The sequence below is a fragment of the Neofelis nebulosa genome, chromosome 11 (genome assembly GCF_028018385.1).
Source record: "Neofelis nebulosa isolate mNeoNeb1 chromosome 11, mNeoNeb1.pri, whole genome shotgun sequence".
NCBI lineage: Eukaryota > Metazoa > Chordata > Mammalia > Carnivora > Felidae > Neofelis > Neofelis nebulosa.
Window position 1 is genome coordinate 64,869,790 of NC_080792.1, and position 18,767 is coordinate 64,888,556.

The 18,767-nt window shown below is 44.9% G+C and overlaps 1 protein-coding gene across 1 annotated transcript; it reads right to left on the reverse strand.

Moving 5' to 3' along the window:
* Window positions 1-14,375: 14,375 nt before the first annotated feature.
* On the reverse strand, window positions 14,376-15,170 carry LOC131490467 (immunoglobulin iota chain-like). The gene is made up of 2 exons (XM_058692845.1): window positions 15,044-15,170; window positions 14,376-14,959 (listed from the first exon to the last, which is right to left on the reverse strand). The coding sequence occupies exons 1-2, from the start codon at window positions 15,153-15,155 to the stop codon at window positions 14,544-14,546; spliced, it is 528 nt and encodes a 175-aa protein (XP_058548828.1). The 5' UTR covers window positions 15,156-15,170; the 3' UTR covers window positions 14,376-14,543.
* Between the last annotated feature and the right edge of the window lie 3,597 nt (window positions 15,171-18,767).

Below are 18,767 nucleotides of genomic sequence, written 5' to 3' on the forward strand. Positions count from 1 at the left end.
CTTTTTGTGTTGTTGTTTTAATTTTATGAAGTTTTTAAATTTTAGTTCCAGTATACAACATACAGTGTTATATTAGTTTTGGGTTCCTAGACTCCACTTTAGATAATACATAGAACCACTAAACAGAAGATCAAGAAGGCAATACAGGGTTTGAACAATGTTGAAAGCCAACAAAAGCTAACAGACATCTCTAGAACAGTCCATTCACTCAACAATAGCAGTGTACACATTCTTCTCAAGTGCACATGGAACATTCCCCAGGATAGACCCTGTGGTAGGTGATAAAATAATTCTTACTAAATTTAAAAGGATGGAAATAATACACAGTATATTCTCCAACCACAAAGTACTGAAATAAAAAAGCAATCACAGAAGCAAATTTGGGGAATTCACAAATATGTGGAAATTGGACAACATGTTCCTAAACAGTTAATGGGTCAAAAGAATAAATCACAAAAGAAATTAGAAAATATTTATGATGAATGGAAATGAAAACACAACATACCAAAACTTATGGGCAATGATGTCTGGGATATTGCACCAAAGGCACAGGCAACTAAAGAAAAATAAACAAGTCAAACCACATCAATTAAAAAACTTATATGAGTCAAAGGACACAGTCAAGAATGAAAATACCATACACAGAACGGGAGAAAATATTTGCAAATCATTTATGTGATAAAGGATTGATATCCAGAGTGTATAAAGAACTCCTACAACTCAAAACAAAAAACCCAAACCCAGTTTAAAAATGACCAAAGGATGGGGCGCCTGGGTGGCTCAGTCGGTGAAGCATCTGACTTCAACTCTGGTCATGATCTCACGGTTTGTGAGTTCAAGACCCACATCGGGCTCTGTGCTGACAGCTCAGAGCCTGGAGCCTGCTTCAGATTCTGTGTCTCCTTCTCTCTCTGCCCATCCCCCACTTGTGCTCTGTCTCTATCTCTCAAAAATAAATAAATAAATAAGTGTAAAAAAAATTTAATGAGTGAAGGACTTTAACAGACATTTCTCCAAAGAAGATATACAAATGTCCAACTAGTACATGAAAAAATGTCCAACATCACTCATCATTAGGGAAATGAAAATCAAAACTGCAATGAGGCTCCACTTTACATCCTCTGTGATGCCTACTATCAAAAGAACAGAAAATTACCAAATGTTGGTGAGGATATGGAGAAATTAGAACCTTTGTCCACTTGGTGGGCATTTAAAATGGTGCAGCTGCCCTGGAATACAACATAGAGGATCCTCAAAAAATTAAAAATAGAATTACCATACAATCAAGTCATTCCACTTCTGAGTATATACCCAAAAGAATTGAAAACAAGATCTCAAAGATGTATTTGTACACCCAGGTCATAGAGGTATCATTCACAATAGTTAAAAGGTAGAAACAACCTAAATGTCCATCAACATATGAATAAATAGAATATAGTCTATCCATACAGTGGAACATTATTCAAACATAAAAAGGAATGAAACTCTGACACCTGCCACAACATAGATACACCTTGAGAACATTATGCTAATGAAATAAGCCAGACACAAAAAGGATAAATGTGACTCCACTTCTATGAGGTCCCTAGAATAGGCAAATTCATAGAGACAGGAAGTAGAATTGAAGTTACCAGAGGCTGGTGGAGGGGGAAATTAAAGTTGTTGTTTAATGGGGGCAGAGCTTCAGTCTGGGAAGATAAAAAAAGTTCTGGATATGGAGGCTGGTGATGGATGCACTCTATTGTGAAAACAATACTACTGAATTATTCACTTAAAACAATGGTTAGAATGGTACATTTTATTCCACATGTATTCTACCACAGTAAAAAAAAAAGTTAAGAATTCTTAAATTATATCTGACTGGATTAGAGCATTTACCTTCCACTGTGTCCTACATTCATCGCCTGCATGAGTGTGGGGACCCAAAGATTGCTGCTGGATGCTTCCATTCATATAAGAGAAACAGCAAAGGTTTGATGGTTCATTTTATGCATCAACAGCCATGATATGTCCAGATATCAGATTAAACATTATTTCTGGGTGTGTCTATGAAAGTGCTTCTGGAAGAGATTCAAGAGATTAGCATTTGAATTGGTCGGCTGAGTAAAGCAGATGGCCAGCGTCCATACCCATGTCCCAACGTGGATAGGCATCATTCAATCTGTCGAGGGCCTGAATAGAACAAAAAGAGAGGAAGGGTGGAACTGCTCTCACCGTCTGCCTGTTAGCTTGAGCTGGGATATTGATCTAACTTAGACTAGAATCTACACCACTGGCCCCCCAGTTCTCAGGCCTTTGAACTAGACCACTAGCCTGCTGGGCTTCCAGCTTGCAAGTAGCAGATGATAGGACTTCTCAGCCTCCATAATCACGTGAGCCAATACCATATAATAAATCTCTAGATATTGTTGTATCTATTTATCTATCTATCCATCCATCTATATCTTCTATTGGTTTTTTCCCCCTCTGGAGAATCTTGACTAATACAGAAGCTGAAAGTGGACACCTGGGTGGATCAGTTGGGTAAACGGCCAACTCTTGATTTTGGCTCAAGTCATGATCTCATGGTCATGAAATTGAGCCCCGCACGGAGCCTACTTGGGATTCTCTCTCTCTCTCTCTCTCTCTCTCTCTGCTGCTTTCCCCTGCTCATACTCTCTCTCTTTCTCCCTCAAAAAAAAAAAAAAAAAAAAAGAAGGTAAAAGTCAAGAAGAGTATAGGGTTTGAGAATGGGGTAAAATTTTATCTGAGTACAATTTTCCATTAAGAATTTTAAGTATAATTTCGCTGTTTAAATTTTCCACCTGTACATATGATAATCCATCATAAACAAAGTTTTTGGCTGAGTTAAAGTACATGGGGAATATAATTTAACCAAGAGGGGAGGGAGAGGGATCTGGGGATATTTCCAAAAGATAGGAAGAAAGTAGGGCTCTGGGCATCAGGCTGAGCAGGTGTTAGGATGAAAGTGAAGTGGAAGACATGAAGGGGAGAGAGGCAGGGGAGTGGCCCAGATGGCCCCTGGAGGTTGAGCCATGATTGCTCCGTGGGCTCCTGTGTGGTCCAGTCAGAAGGTCAACCAGTGGAAAAGTGGAGCTGGTGGTTTCAGATGAGTGACACAGTTTGAAGTGGTGGTCACTTATTCATTCAGAATACCCTAGTGCTTAAAATGCCAGGCATTGTTTCCAGACAATGCCCTGCCCCTCTTCCCTGCCATATCTGGCACCAATGGGAAGATGAGACCCCAGCTCATTGCCCATCTGTAGGCCCTTGACAGAGGTTGACTGCCTCTAAACCTTGGTCTGACTTGCAAATAGCCAAAAACACAATACCCAAGGGAGAGCCTTTGAAAAAGACATCTGTGTTACATGCGGTAAATGAGATTCTCCAAGGTATAGAGGGTGAGAAAAGCTCTTAAAAATATTTATATCAGAAACCACTAGGACACACACAAGCCTGACACAGGCATGCAGGTGGGGGGAGGTGTCTCAGATTGTGCAGACCCCTCTGTCTGATGCCTGCCCTTTCTTGCACCTCAGAGATTCTCCCCTGGGTTTGACCACCTGGTTCATGTAGGTAGTGCCCTCAACTGAAGCAGTCTCAATTTTGAAAAGAAATAGAATTTGAGTATTAAAAGCAAAACGAACCAAATAAAATATAAGAAATAACTTGAAAGTGTTTTATTTATCTTAGCCAATAGGAGATGCACATTAGATTCAGCATTAATAATATGATTGCTTGTTCTCTGAGCAAATAATAGCAGAAAAGACTCATTAATGCCTTAAAGGGTGAAGCACAATATAAACACATATTTAAGTCTTTTGTTATTAAGCCTCACAAAAACTTGCCACATTAAAAAAAATGCAACTATCTCCTCTGTATGCAAAAATATATTTCAGATATATTGAATAGCTAAAATCAAAGCCAAATAAACAATAAAAAAGGGTATTATTAAACCTCGAGTTAGGAAGGTTTATGTAACAAGATGCAGGAGCGAAGAAAGAAGAGATGGAAACGTTCGGCTGCCTAGAAATCCATGTTGGCCATCCCATCTCTCAGAGCAGCATTGGCATCTCCAGGACTTGAATTAATATCTGTCTGGTGTGGGGTCTTGGATCTAAGAAACCCCTCAAGGAAAGACTGAAATTTGACCTGTGACCAGCAGGGTCGCTGTGGCTTCATCCCAGGGTGTCCACACGCCAGCTACTCACAATAGCCTCCAGGTCTGGGGACTGGGCTCCATGCTCACTGATGGAGACTCAGTGGCAGAGTCCGCTGCACCTGGACTTGGGTGCTGCCCCAGCAGCTGCTTCCTGCCTGGCCCTGTCACGGGGAAAACAAGTCCCAGCCAGCCCAGTGTTCCAGATCACTACTGATTTTGAAGGGTGCTCCTCTGCCTCACCCTCTCCCCAGCCTATAGCTGCTGCTTGACTTTCCTCTACTCTCCATGATCTTACAAACTATGAGCCAAAATAAATGCATTATCAGATTTCTCTACAACACCTTTCTCCTCCTCACTTTGTGGTGACTTTGTACTGTTTCCACTGAGCTCAGCTAAACCACATTAACAGAATTCTCTTCTATGCATGGCTTAGCTAGAGTGAGGTATAAGAGAACATTTATGTAAGATCTGGAAGTTGAATGCAAAGCTGTAATCATTATTTCTGTGCCAGCTTCTTCTGCAGGTCACCACCAGCACCAAGGTTAAGGTGAGAGAGTTGCTGATGTTCTGGTCCACACCTTGCTTTCCTTCCCAACTGTGGATCTGGATGACCTAGAGCGAGCACAGGATCAACACTAGAAGAGAGACAGTACCCCTCAAAGATTGCTACTCCTCAGTATGAGGTCCATCCTCATGATAATCCCTTGTTCTGTATCCCTCACAATGATTCTGCTTCTCTAATCAACCCCAGCTGACACTCACCTAGAACCAGGACCTTTGATCTATATATATATACACATCAGGACTCTCCATTTCCCTCCAACACCTTTCATATTAACATACTCCTCTTGGTCTCCATTGCTAGTACCTTCATTCAACCTCTGGATATTGTAGTAGATGCTGTCAGGAACCTGCCCATATTCCCTCAACACTTGCATTTCTGTTTGACTTTTAGTTGCTATCACCTGGGCATCTCTGGCCATGCACGCCATCTGTGCCTGTGTGCCGGTGGGGGGGGGGGGATGCAAGAAGCAGCTCTCAACCAATGACCAATGAGAGCTGATGCAGTCAGTCTCCCCCATGACTGAGACACCTACAGTTGGTCCTAATGGGATAGTGCTTAAAACTTGGATAAATGGTACCCTAGTGTCAAAAAGATAAATGCTGGAATGCTGGAATTTCCTTGACCTTGAGGAATACGGTCAAAATGAACAGAGAGAGGTGTTCATGCTACAATGGATTTATTATAAAGGACCAGAGAAACAGCAGTGAACCATTTTCCAGAGGGCTCAGATGACATTCCCTTCATGAAGTGAAGCTGATAGGAGGCACTGCCACTCTGGAGAAGCTCAGTGGTGGCTGTCCACCACAGGCTGGGGCTTATGGTGGGGATACTGCCATGGAAGTGGACTAGTCTTTTTCAATGAGTATAGCAGGATGTTTCAGTGGCAGCACCAAACCACAGAGACCAGATGGAAGTACTTACCATGAAGGCAGTGTGGTGGCCTTATGCAAGTGCCCTACCCAGATTTCCTTTCAGAGCACCTGTTGGAGGGGGGTGGGGCAGGAAGGCTGGGAGAAGACATGTAGAATGACAACCCTCATCTGCTTCATTCAGGCTGTTCCCATCATTTTACTGGCTGGGTTACAAATGATGGCCCATTCCTGCCCACATGGACATCCTTAATGGGCAACTTTTGATTGGGGACTCCCCATCAGTCTGGATAAGATTTTTCTAGAACTGCAGTCTGAGATTTGTTCTCACCAATCCTTCTTTCCCTTTCTCCTTTCCCAGGTCTCAGACTTGGTCTGGTCTGGAGTAGCATGGTCTGGTGATTATCCCTACCGATTCTTGCTCCTTTCCCTATGAATCCTTACAGCTATTTGTCCTGAAAACCCTCACGTATATCTAATCCCATCTTGGTGTCTAATTCTCAGAGGAGTCAAACTGACACAGGCAGAAAGGTTGACTCTGGCCCACAGGGAAAAGTGGAAATGATTAATAGACCATGGTGCACCTAGGTATTGGATGTAGAGGCAGTCACATATTGCTTGACTGATGACCACAAATGAGTGAGCCACACCAATGATTCAGCCACACCAATGGAGAGTCACAAACCTTTCCCAGTTTGCAGACATAAGCTATTTCCAGATCCAGAACACATCAGTAGGAAAGCCAGGTCCACTTGAGGGAGGAACTTGCAATATTTCAGAAATCTTTTTCCAAGGGGATCCTCCCATTATTTACCCAAATAAGTGCCCCAGGACATGGGAATATCCAGATATTTTGAAGGCTGTTGACACAGCATCTGAGGTGACACAGAAGGCAGGATGACAAAAATGCCACCCTGTTAGTTTGCAGGTAACTACAATACAGAGGACTGGTGATGACTGGATTCCTCCCCATGTCAGTTTCACACTGTGTCCAGTGGGTCTATCTGCAAAACTGGTTGGTGATCATTTTCTGTTTCTGGATGTATAAGTGGTATGAACATACTTAGCTGGTAGAATCCTCATATTCATTCATGACCTGTGGAGCAGGAGTCATTATGACAAAAAAGGCCAAATGCAAGCTCCTGAAATCATGCTCCACCCTCACAAAGCCAATATAGGTGATCAAAAAACCAATATGGCGCATTTAGGTGGAATGGCAGAAAGTATTCTTACCCCCAAAACTTTAAAGAAGATGTGGTGATCCTCATCTTATTACCTTTTAAATCACTCATCTGGTCCTTGAAATTTCTAGTTCGATCAGGGCTAAGAATGGTGACAAACTTAATGGCAGTAAACTTAATCAAGTGGCAACCATAACTGTTCCAGATGTGGTATCATTACCAGAATACCATAGCACTAACTGTATGGAAATTTTTTTTTTTACCTCAGGTGTATTAAGACACAATTTACATATATGAAAATGCACCCTCTTTAGTGTATAGTTTTGAGTCTGAACAAATGCATCCAGTCTCACAGCCACCACTGCAATCAAAATATAGAAATTTCCATTACCCTAAAAATCCATCATACCCCTTTGTCATCACTCCCTCCCTCCACCTCCAACCCCTAGCAACAAACTGGTCTCTTTTTTTGTCCCTAGAGTTTTGCATTTTTAGAATGTCATGTAAATGGAATCACACAGTATGCAGCCTTTTTGAAACTGAATCTTTTACATAGTCAACCACACTTGAGACATTCCATGCCTTGCATATATCAGCAGTCACTCATTCATTTGTGTGGCTGAGTTATTATTCCATCGGATGAATGTTCCAGTCATCCATTCACCAATCAAAGAACATTTTTGTTAGCAATTTTTGGTGATTATGAGTAAAGCCACTATAAACATTTGTGTTAAAATATGTTTTCATTTCCCTTGGGTAAATACCTAGGCATATTGTTGAATTGTAAGTAAATGTACATTTAACTTTATACAAAACTGCCAAACTGCTTTCCAAAATAGCTATATCATAATACAATGCCTTTAATAACAGTTATAGCTAGGGGCGCCTGGGTGGCGCAGTCGGTTAAGCGTCCGACTTCAGCCAGGTCACGATCTCGCGGTCCGTGAGTTCGGGCCCCGCGTCAGGCTCTGGGCTGATGGCTCGGAGCCTGGAGCCTGTTTCCGATTCTGTGTCTCCCTCTCTCTCTGCCCCTCCCCCGTTCATGCTCTGTCTCTCTCTGTCCCAAAAATAAATTTAAAATGTTGAAAAAAAAATTAAAAAAAAAATAACAGTTATAGCTGTTCCACATCCTTTTAACAAGCTATTCTAACTAGGTGTGTAGTGTTACCTTGTTGTGGTTTTAATTCCTAATGATTGATGGTGTTGAGCATCTTTTCATGTACTTATTGGCCTTCTATATACTTCTTTACTGAAGTATCTGTTCAAAACTTTTCCCTTATTAAAATTGAGTACATTGTTTTCTTATTGTTGAGTTTTGAGAGTTCTTTATATATTCTAGATAGAAGCCCTTTATCAGCTATGTATTTTGCAAATATTTCTCCCAGCCTGTGGCTTGTATTTTAATTTTCTTAACAGTGTGTCTGAAGAAGAGACATTTTTCATTTTTATAAAGTTATCAACTTGTTATTTTATGGATTGATAGTACTTTTGTTTGTTACATCTATGAAATCTTTGCTTAACACAAGGTCACAAAGATTTTCTCCCAGAAGTTTTATAGTTTAAGGATTTCTATTTATGACTATGGGATATTTAGAAATATTTTTGGATGTGATGCTACCCAAATGTTTGTCAATGAGAGAGTGGTTATACAAATGTGGTAATCCATTCCATGAAATATTATGCAGCCATAAAAAAGAATGAGTTACTGATACACGCAACAAATTGGATGAACTTCAAGGGAATTCTGCTGAATGAAAAAAGTCAGTCTCAAAAGACTACCTACTATATGATTATGTTTCTATGACATTCTCAAAAGGACAATTAAAGACATAGAGAATAGATGAGTGCTTGCAGGGGCTGGGGATAGAAGGGATGAGGAGAGGGTGTGGCTATAAAGGGGTAGCATGGAGGAGCCTTGTGGTGATGGTAGAGCTAAATATCTGGATCAGTGGTGATTGTGCAAAGATACATGTGATAACATTAAATGAGCACAGGTAGAATTAGAGAAACCAAAATAAGATCTGGGTTATACCAATGTCAACTTCCTGGTATTGATGCCGTACTCTAATTATGGAAGATGTTAACAAGCTGGGGAAAAGGTGCATGGAACCTCCCTGTACATTATTTTGCCATTTCATGAAAATCTATAATTATTTCAAAATTAAAAGTTTGGAAAAATTCAGTTGCAGATGTTTTGACACTTTCTCCTAAAAAACCACAATACCATGATCCCATCTAATAAAATTATTATAATCCCCTTATAGCTAGTATCTGCTACCCAGTCAAATCTCCACAATGGTCCACAAGATGATTTTTATTTATAGCTACTGTTTTGGAAATTTTGTTTGTTTGTTTGTTTTTTGGTTTGGCCTGAAAAGAAGACCTAATCTCAGTGCATACATTCTGGTTACTTGTTAGATATCTTCAGACTCTTCATTTAAGAATATATACACCTTTTCTTTCTTGATAATCACTTTTCTGACAGTCCAAGCCAATTTTCTTTTCCAGCGTTCCACAGTCTGGGTTTGTCTGGCTGTTTTCCTGGGGCCCCTGTATTTCCTGAGAACTGGGGATAAAAGCTAGAAGCTTGACTATCTTCAGGTACAATGTTTTCAACTCCACTGGCATAGAGTACTTCCCATTATTCCCTCCAGAAGGGACCCGTGTTGGATCATCCCATTAAGACAGAAGCCAGGATGGAGTGCCTGGGCGATTCATTTGGTTAAGTGTCTGACTTCGGCTCAGTTAATGGTCTGGAGGCTTGTGGGTTTGAGTCCTGTGTCGAGCTTTCTGTGTCAGCACAGAGCCTCATTCAGATCCTCTGTCCCGCCCTCTCTCTCTGCTCCTCCCCCCCCCTTTCTCTCCCTCTTAAATATAAATGAACATTTTTTAAAAGAGAGAGAAGCTAGGGTTGAGCCCTGCATGGGAGGTGACTCTGCATTGAAGGTGACAGCCAAATTTCTCCCATGGAAATGTCCATGTTCCTTTTGTGAGTAGACTTGTGGGATGACATGACTGCACCAAGCACATGCTTTGTACCCTGCTAACCAAGAATCCAAGAGTTTTGGCACATATCTATGGTTCTTGCCTTAATCATTACTATGATCACATTAAGCATTGCAAAAGACTGATTTTCCCATTCCGGGGGTCTCTTTCCTTTCTCTTTCCTAAAACCCATTTCTCCATTCAGTGTGTTCTAAATCATCATCCCTTTGAGAAGTAGCTGGAATGAAAATTGACCCACATTTGTGTAAATACTGAAAACAAAATTAAACGTACTGTTTTTGACATATCCACCTGTTCCTGATTACAGACCAATTTGAATGGGCTTCTACTGGTCAAAAACAGAACTTCCAATAATTGCAATGGATTTAAACACCTCAGATATGCTTATATCCATAGACTTAGCATGACACTAACAAATCAAAGTTGGATGAAGCTGGCACACAGCCTTGTTACTTTGATAGTTGGTAAAAAAAAAAAAAAAGGAAAAAAGATCAAATATTTATCCTGCCTTTGCCATACACATAGTTCCTCAGGTGACTAAATCCCTGATGAGGGGAAGTTTTCTTACCAAAGGAAGAAGGAGGAAGGCAAGAATGAGAACATCTCCAGCTAGCACCCAGTAATGAGCGAATGGCTTTGGGCATTGTGCTCCCATCACAAATACACGATTTAGAATGAAACACAAGAGGCTTCCATGTCCTAAAGGGCCTCTGGAGGCTAATTCCACCCTCCCCTGTTGTGGGGACCACTTCCTCGAGCTCGTCTTGCCAAACTGTGTCACAACCACTCTGACTGTCTATATGCTCCGGGAACCCCTTGCATCTTCACTCTGTCTGCTTGGCATGCTCCAGCCCTCAAGACCCTTGGGTCTTCCTCAGATTTCAAGGGTCTCAGGGTCTAACTCAGGTCAGAATGGTGGGTTCCCTCTTCAGTACCACTGATGCCATACCAAGCCCATCGGGTTCTGTGTTTCTGTCTCAAATTTGTGAGCTGTGTCGAGCATTTCTGTCACAGACCACAGCTCTGAGCACCACACACCTTTGTTCTGTGTCACACCTGGGAGCCCTGTAGAGAGAGGCTTAGGGATGATGGGGGTGGGGGAGCTCTTTACAGTATCAGCGACCAGATCCCCCCTCCTCTCCAACATCTCACTCTTCTGTTACTGATTCAGAAAGTTCTCCCTGCATCGGCCGATTTTGACCTATTCCTTCCCACACCATTCCCAGTTGCTGTACACCATCACCAGCTTCATATGTAAGGCATCAGAGGTGTGTGTGTGTGTGTGTGTGTGCATATGTGAGAGAAAGACTCTGACAGAAAGACAAACAGATGGACAGAATGTGGCCACTCACTGATGTGACATGATTTCCCTTCTTAGGGAATCCCAATGACCCCAGCCATCTCAGGGGATCTTAGAATGAATGAATGGCAGGGTCTTTGCAACTCAAGAATTCATTCTGTTATGTGATCAATTACTCATTCACCTATTCGCTCAACTCTGTTATCACCTCATGTTTACCAGACACATCAAATGAGTAGAAGAGATCCTGCCCACCAAGAATGTGCAGATTAGTGAAGGAGAGAGACCTGCAGGGTAAATTTAGATCTGTCTGGTAGGTGCTAAACATAGTTAGGAAAACACAATAGCTGCACATGACAGGAAGCTAGTAACTGCCTAAAGAGGTCAGGGAAATCTTGGCCAAGGAGTGAGATTTGAGATCACTGTGGAGCCCAGAGTTGGGGAAGTCAGCTGGAGGACACTGTAAAGGGACAGGGAGTTCTGTCTGCAAATGAATGGCTTAGGAAAAGCGTCTGAAGCAACCACGAGGATGAGGTGTTGGATCAATTGCAGATGAATTAATGTGGCAGAAACACTGAGGGCAGGTGGATAAGACCTTGGACTTGGGACCAGATCTGGACCAGCTTCCGAAGGCTTGTCATGAGAAGGAGTCTGAATTCAATCCTTTCAATCTGTATGGTCCTGCCCAAGACACAGACGGCTGTTGGTCACTTGGAAAGTAGCTGGTCCAAACAGAGAGGAGCCACGAGTGCAAACTACACACTGGGTTTTGAAGATTTTGCATGACAACAAAAGAGTTTAAACCGTCTCATAGCTAATTTTTAGATTGCATGCCAAAATGATAATACTTGGGATGGATGGAGTTAAATAAAATGTACTATTAAAAATCATTGTGGGGGCGCCTGGTGGCTCAGTCGGTTGAGCGGCCGACTTCGGCTCAGGTCATGATCTCGTGGTCTGTGAGTTCGAGCCCCGCGACGGGCTCTGTGCTGACAGCTCGGAGCCTGGAGCCTGTTTCAGATTCTGTGTCTCCGTCTCTCTGACCCTCCCCCGTTCATGCTCTGTCTCTCTCTGTCTCAAAAATAAGTAAAACGTTAAAAAAAATTTTTAAAAAATCATTGTGGGGCACCCAGTGGCTCAGTTGGTTAAGCGTCCGACTCTTGATTTCAGCTCAGTTCACGATCTCACGGGTTGTGGGGGCAAGCCAAGGAGTTGGGCTCTTTGCTGACAGTGAGGAGCCTGCTTAGGATTGTCTTTCTCCCTCTCTCTCTGTCCCTCCTCCACTTGCACACGCATGCTCGCTTGCTCTCTCTCTCTCTCTCTCTCTCTCTCAAAATGAATAAACTCACAAAAATCATTTCACCTGTTTCTTATTTCCTTCCTCAAAAAATGTAGCCAACAAAAAATTGAAAATTGCAAATGTGGCTTGCATATGTGCCTTCAAAGGTGAGAGACAAAGGTTGGAGAGGAGTGCAGGCAGGACCAGATCTGGGAGTGAAAATGAGGAGGAGCTGCAGCAGGGGACAGGCAAGAGGCCAGCCAATGGTGGAGGTGAAAAATGACTCAGGCTAAAGGAATGGACTCAGACTTGACAAGGAGGAAGGCCAGGCCTGGTCACTGATGAGGAAATATTAACACTACTCTTTTGTGGAGGAGCCATTAAAGTGCTTTATAGAAATCAGTCAATGCTATTATGATCCTCTTTACATACAACAAAGGGGATGTTGGCCTAGAATTCCAATGGCCCTTCCGGGGCTGACCAGAGCTAAGACTCACACTCTGGCTGGCCTGAGGCCCAAGTCCAGGGGCTCACCCTGCATGGATCTGGTGGGGCAGAGCGTTAGGATAATGGAGGAGCCCAACCTGACTCTCTGCTCTCTGAGTTTCTTGTCAAGGCATGGAATCCCAGAATCACAAAGGATGAAAGCAGAACAGCAGGTTAAGTGGCCACCTGGCTGGCCTTTAGGAACATGGGCCTGGGGGCCCCTGTCTGGGGGCAAAGGTCTGATGCAGGAAGAGTGCAGTGCATTTGAGGAAGTAGAAGCTCAGAGGGTACCTGGAGCGTGGCATGAGCTGAGACCATTGTTTTGCACATGTGGAAGGGCCAGTATTGACACATGCCCACTCTCAGGGGGACCCCTTGATAAAGGGACGCTCTCAGCCAAGTTTGGGATCACAGGGGAGATGGTTTACCTGCCACCTCTCTGAGTTTGAGGCATGTCCACTCTATGTACCTATGTACATGGTCTCTCTCTGCAGGGCACATCCCGACCCACCACCCAGGGGCTCAGGATGCTGTGCTATGGGTCAGGCCTGCAGGAATGCACCTATACCCTCTTCACCCAAGAAGCCTATCAGTGAGGCCACGCCCCCTACCTGCAGGTTTCTCCAGGGGTCCAGAGGTTTCCATGGAGTTATCAGACAGGAAGAAGTAAGGTTCACCTTGATTATCCCACCAAACATGGCTAGATTGAAACCCAGTGGCAGTAGTGTTTCGCCGGAGCAGGGGCTGGCAAGCTCTGGTGCCATATCTGGCCCAGCCCTATGTTTCTGTAAATAAAATTAAGTAGGAGCACAGCCATGCCCATATGTTTACATAGTATTGCCTGTGGCCGCTCTCACATTATAAGGACAGAACAGAGTAGTTGGGACAAAGATCATATGGCTTGGAAAGCCCAAATGATTTACTATCTGGCCCTTCATAGAAAATATCTGCCAGCCCCTGCCACTCTCTTGGGCCAAAGAATACGCCCATTTCTCTCACCGAGATCAAGGGTGTTTAATCAAGGTGATTTTGCCACCTGGAGGGCATTTGGCAATGCCTGGAGACATTTCTGGGTGTCATCATTAGGGGCAGGAGGGCACAGGTGCCGGCATTTGGTGGGTAGAGGCCAGGGATGCTGCTGGACATCCTACAGTGCACAAGACAGCCTCACAACAGAGAAGTGACTGTCCCAATGTCAGAATACCGACGTGGAGGACCCGCTCCAGACCTATCACTCAGGACCCACTGTCCTCCCCAGAGGCCCAATAGAGGCGTTTTCTAAGTTGTTGACCCTGTAACTCCTGCACAATAGAGCAGACTGTCCTCAACAGAATCGTCCCCCAGGGTGCAGCTCCTGCCCCTCAGAACCCACAAGAGCAGGGGCTAGCATTTTGCCTAGCCAGTCTCCTGGGCTATCACCCTAGGCTGGTTCTAGGATGCATTCCACTCATTCTCACCTTTCCCAGAACATCTGGGGCCTCCTCAGAACAATTCAGCACACCAGACATACAAACTCAGCAAGACAACTTCTCAAGACACAAGCAACTTTAATCCCCAAATCCCACATTCAGGGGGGTCTAAGCAAGTTTCTGGACAGGAAGAAGCTGAGCGGCTTTCTCCTTTGCTCTGTGAAGCCCATAGCCCACCCTCCTTGCCCACACTCGCCTCTTTCTGAGGAAGTGTGCCCTTTGGTCTCTAGTTCAACGTAAGTGTGTCTGGGGGTGCTGGGGACCCCAAAACAGCAGGCTCCTTTTCTTCCCTTCTCTCTCCCCTCATCTCCCTTTCTTTATCCAAGACCTGGAATCCCAGAGAACAGTAATACATAGCCTCATCCTCAGGCTGCAGCCCAGAGATGCTCAAGTAGCCCGTGTTCTTGGCCACATCTTTGGATCCAGAGAAGCGAGGGGGAATCTTGAAGCCCTGGCTGTGGTCTGAGTGGGAGAAATATCTCAGCAAGAATCTTGGAGGGTGGCCGGGCCTCTGCTGGTACCAGTAGATGTTATAAATCCTGACATCGTAGTCTCTGCTCAAGGTGCAGGCCAGACGGATTGTTGTTCCAAGGGGCGAGGACACAAATGGTGGCTGGTTCAGCACGGGCTGAGAGACACAGCCTGGGGACAGAGAAGCACCTGAGCATCAAGGCAGAAGAGGGCAGGGGATGGGGCCAGGGGTTGTTAGCTCTGGGGTGTTCTCACCTGCCCAGTGGGTGAACAGTGCCAGCAGGACAGGAATCCACGACATGGTGCTGAACTCTGTCTTCTTTGTGCTGCCAGGGCTCCTGGGACCATCTCGGGGCTGGGCCAGCATCCGCCTGCGCCCTCCCAGGGGTGGGGTCATTGCACGCCTGGTTCTCAGCCACCACTTTCCTGAACTTTCTTGAGTTTGCAGTGTCGGTTGGGGAATGGCCACATGGCAGCCTTTGTGGCCCTTTCCTTGGCCCCATGGGAGCGTCCAGGGAGGAAGCACCTGCCTGAGGCTCATGGACCACTGCCCAGGAGGCCAGCCTGCAAAGTTGGATCCCTGAGGTAGAGTAACTTCACCATCCTCCTGAGGAAGCTGAACCCCACAGAAATCTGGTTCTTGTCCAAATTCACATGCCTGGTGAAGCAGTAGAGAGGACACATCCTCACGGGGGTGAAAACACTTGCTTTGTACAGCAGAAATTCTGGGGTTCTGGGGTGAGTGGGATACTCTGTCCCCTTCCACACTCTTGCCATTCCCTCCCACCAAACCCAGCCCCCTTTCCCTCCTAGAATGTAGCAGCAGGGACCCACAGCTTCTGAGAAGGAAGCACCAGGAGGGCCTTAGGGGCCCCCACCTGGGGCTCAGGGCAGGTGGGGGCAGAGGTAGAGCAGCCTTTTCCCCCATCAGCGTCCTGCAGAGGCCCAGCCCCAGCTCTTCTGACACTCTGCTCTTCACAAGTCTCCCCAGGGAGTGGGTAAGGCAGAATCCCCTGGACCTCAGCCCACTCCTTGGCCAGACCCTGCACCTAGACGATCTATTGGTCCCATCCCTGTTCCACCTGAGTTTGACCCCGTCACCAAGCATATCCCAAGGCCTGAGGCCTGCTCTCTGCTTAGCGCTACCCACAAAGCTGTGTGGGTTGTGTAGCTGGAGGCTGTTGGCATGCTCAGATGAAGACTCATGTACCTCAGTTAATCAGGGTTCTCCAGAGAAACAGAACCAATAGGATATATACATAGGAAGAGATTTATTATGAGGAATTGCCTCTTCCAATTATGGAGATTGCCATGATCTGCCACGATCTGCCACGTGCAGGTTGTAGACCCAGGAAAGCCAGTGGTGCACCTCAGTCTGAGTCCAAAAGCCTGAGAACCAGAGGAGCTGATAAAGCCCAGTCCAAGGGCAGGAGAAGACCAATTTCACAGCTCAGCAGGCAGACAGGAAACAGAAAGGGGTGAATTCCACCTTTCTCCCCCTTTCTGTTCTGTTCAGGCCCTCCATGGACTGGAAGATGCTCACCTGTATGGGGAGGGCCACCTGCTTTCATGAGTACACTGGTTTAAATGCTAATGTCATTCAGAGACACCTTCACAGACACACCTAGAAATAATGTTGAATCTGGGCATCCCTTGGACCACATGAAATCAACCATCTCACTCCATTGTCCCTTCTCTCCTCATCTCAGTCTAGAACTTTCTCAGCAAGGCACAGCCACAGAGGGAAGCCCAGGGAGTAAAGGGGGCTCTCAGCTCTTCCTCTGGTGGAGGCAAAAGAAAGAAGAGAAAAACAAAATGAGTCACTCCAAGGTGTGGATGATCTGAGTTGCTATTTAAGAGCCATAAGCAGAACCAGACACTGGGATGAGAACACGTTGTTGTTTTTTTAAGTTTATTTAATTGTTTTTGGAAGAGACTGTGCACCTGAGTGGGAGAGGGGCAGAGAGAGAGAGAGGGAGAGAGAAAATCCCAAGCAGGCTCTGGGCTCACAGCTTGGGGCTTGATCCCAGGAATGTCAGATCATGACCTGAGGCAAATCAAGAGTCTGACTCTTAACCATCTGAGCCACCCAGGTGCCCCAAGAACTCATTTTTAATTCTAGAAAGGGCTGCAAGATGATTCACATCTGCAACAATTTTGACAGCAGAGTGCAGAAAAACACCCAGCTGTGACTTTGTCTCCCCTTGGTGCTAGCAGTCTGCCAATCAGCTCCTTCTGGTGTCTGTGCTGAAGGTCTTTGAGGTCATCCTGACAGTAGGTACCCAAAGAGCTCCCAGCCCATGTGAAAGAAATCCACTTCCAGGGAAGGAAAGGAAGCAGAAGGGGTTGCCCACTGGCTACACGCCTATACACACCCCACTATTACAGGTGTGCTTGTCTGGGGCTTATTATGAACAGCAAAAACTCTTCTGTAGTTCTAATCACTTAAGAAACTCCAAGAGTTTCAGGAGCTCTCTTCCAGGAACTGGAAGATCAAATATTTATATCTTGTCATAAATCACAATATCACAGGCTGGTGCTCCTAAGTGGGGAAGCCACATTTACTGACATTTTAGGAGAAATTGGGATCTGGATTTTTATATGACCTCTTCTTTCACTCAGGCTGTTCTTTGAGACTCTTTGGTTAAGAGCAGCCACTATGAATATCCATGGTCCCTGTCCCCATGGAAGTTAGAGTCTAGTGGGGAATCCTAAGTAAGTACAGTTGACCCTTGAACAACTCTGGTTTCAACTGTGTGGGTCCACTGATATGTGGATATAGGACAGTATAAAAGTTTTCTCTCTTCCTTGTGATTTTCTTAATAACATTTTCTTTTCTCTAGCTTCCTTGATTGTCAGAATACAGTATATAATACATATAACATACAAAATATATGTTAATTGACTGTTCATGTTATCACTAAGGCTTCTGTTCAAAGTGACTATTATAGTTAACTTTTGGAGGACTCAAAAGTTATATGCAGATTTTCAGGGTGCCTGGGTGGCTCACTTGGTTGAGTGTCCAACTTCAGCTCAGGTCATTATCCCGCAGTCTGTGAGTTCAAGCCCTGCTTCGGGTTCTGTGCTGACAGCTCAGAAGCTAGAACCTACTTCGATTCTGTATCTCCCTCTCTCTCTTCCCCTCCCCCACTCACGCTCTGCCTCTCTCTCAAAAAGAAATAAACATTAAAAACATTTTCAAGGGGCGCCTGGGTGGCGCAGTCGGTTAAGCGTCCGACTTCAGCCAGGTCACGATCTCGCGGTCCGTGAGTTCGAGCCCCGCGTCGGGCTCTGGGCTGATGGCTCGGAGCCTGGAGCCTGTTTCTGATTCTGTGTCTCCCTCTCTCTGCCCCTCCCCCGTTCATGCTCTGTCTGTCTCTCTCTGTCCCAAAAATAAATAAAAAACGTTGAAAAAAAAATTAAAAAAAAAATAAATAAAAACATTTTCAAGTTATAGGCAGATTTTCAACTGTGTGGGGTGTGGGCACTCATGTTGCTTAGGGGTCTGGTATAATTACATCTACGTGTCTTAGTAAGTGTCCAGGAGAGACTCCCCAGGAGATTATTATGGCATAGGGGTCATCAAAGGCTCCCTGAGAAGGGGAAAATGGGGTGATACCTGAAGGGTAGAAATAGCCAGCTCCACAATGTGTAGGGCATATGTACCAGGCAGAGACATGAGCGTGTGGGAAAGCCCTGCTTCAGGAGACTGTGGTGTGTGGAAATAGAGGAAGCCAGCGTGTCTGGGACCTAGAGAACCAACACAGCTGAGCACTGCATACACACAGAAGCAGAAGCCATGGTGCCCTGGTGTCTGCCCCACAGCCCAGCCTCCTCGGCCACCCCCAGGTAGCTGTGATGCCTGACAGGCTGTGGAGCCCCAGGACAAAGAAGAAAAGATGGTCTCTAGTTGCCAGGAGCAAATCTCACATTGGCAAAGAACAGAGAGTGTGCATGGCATCATTCAAGAACAACTCCT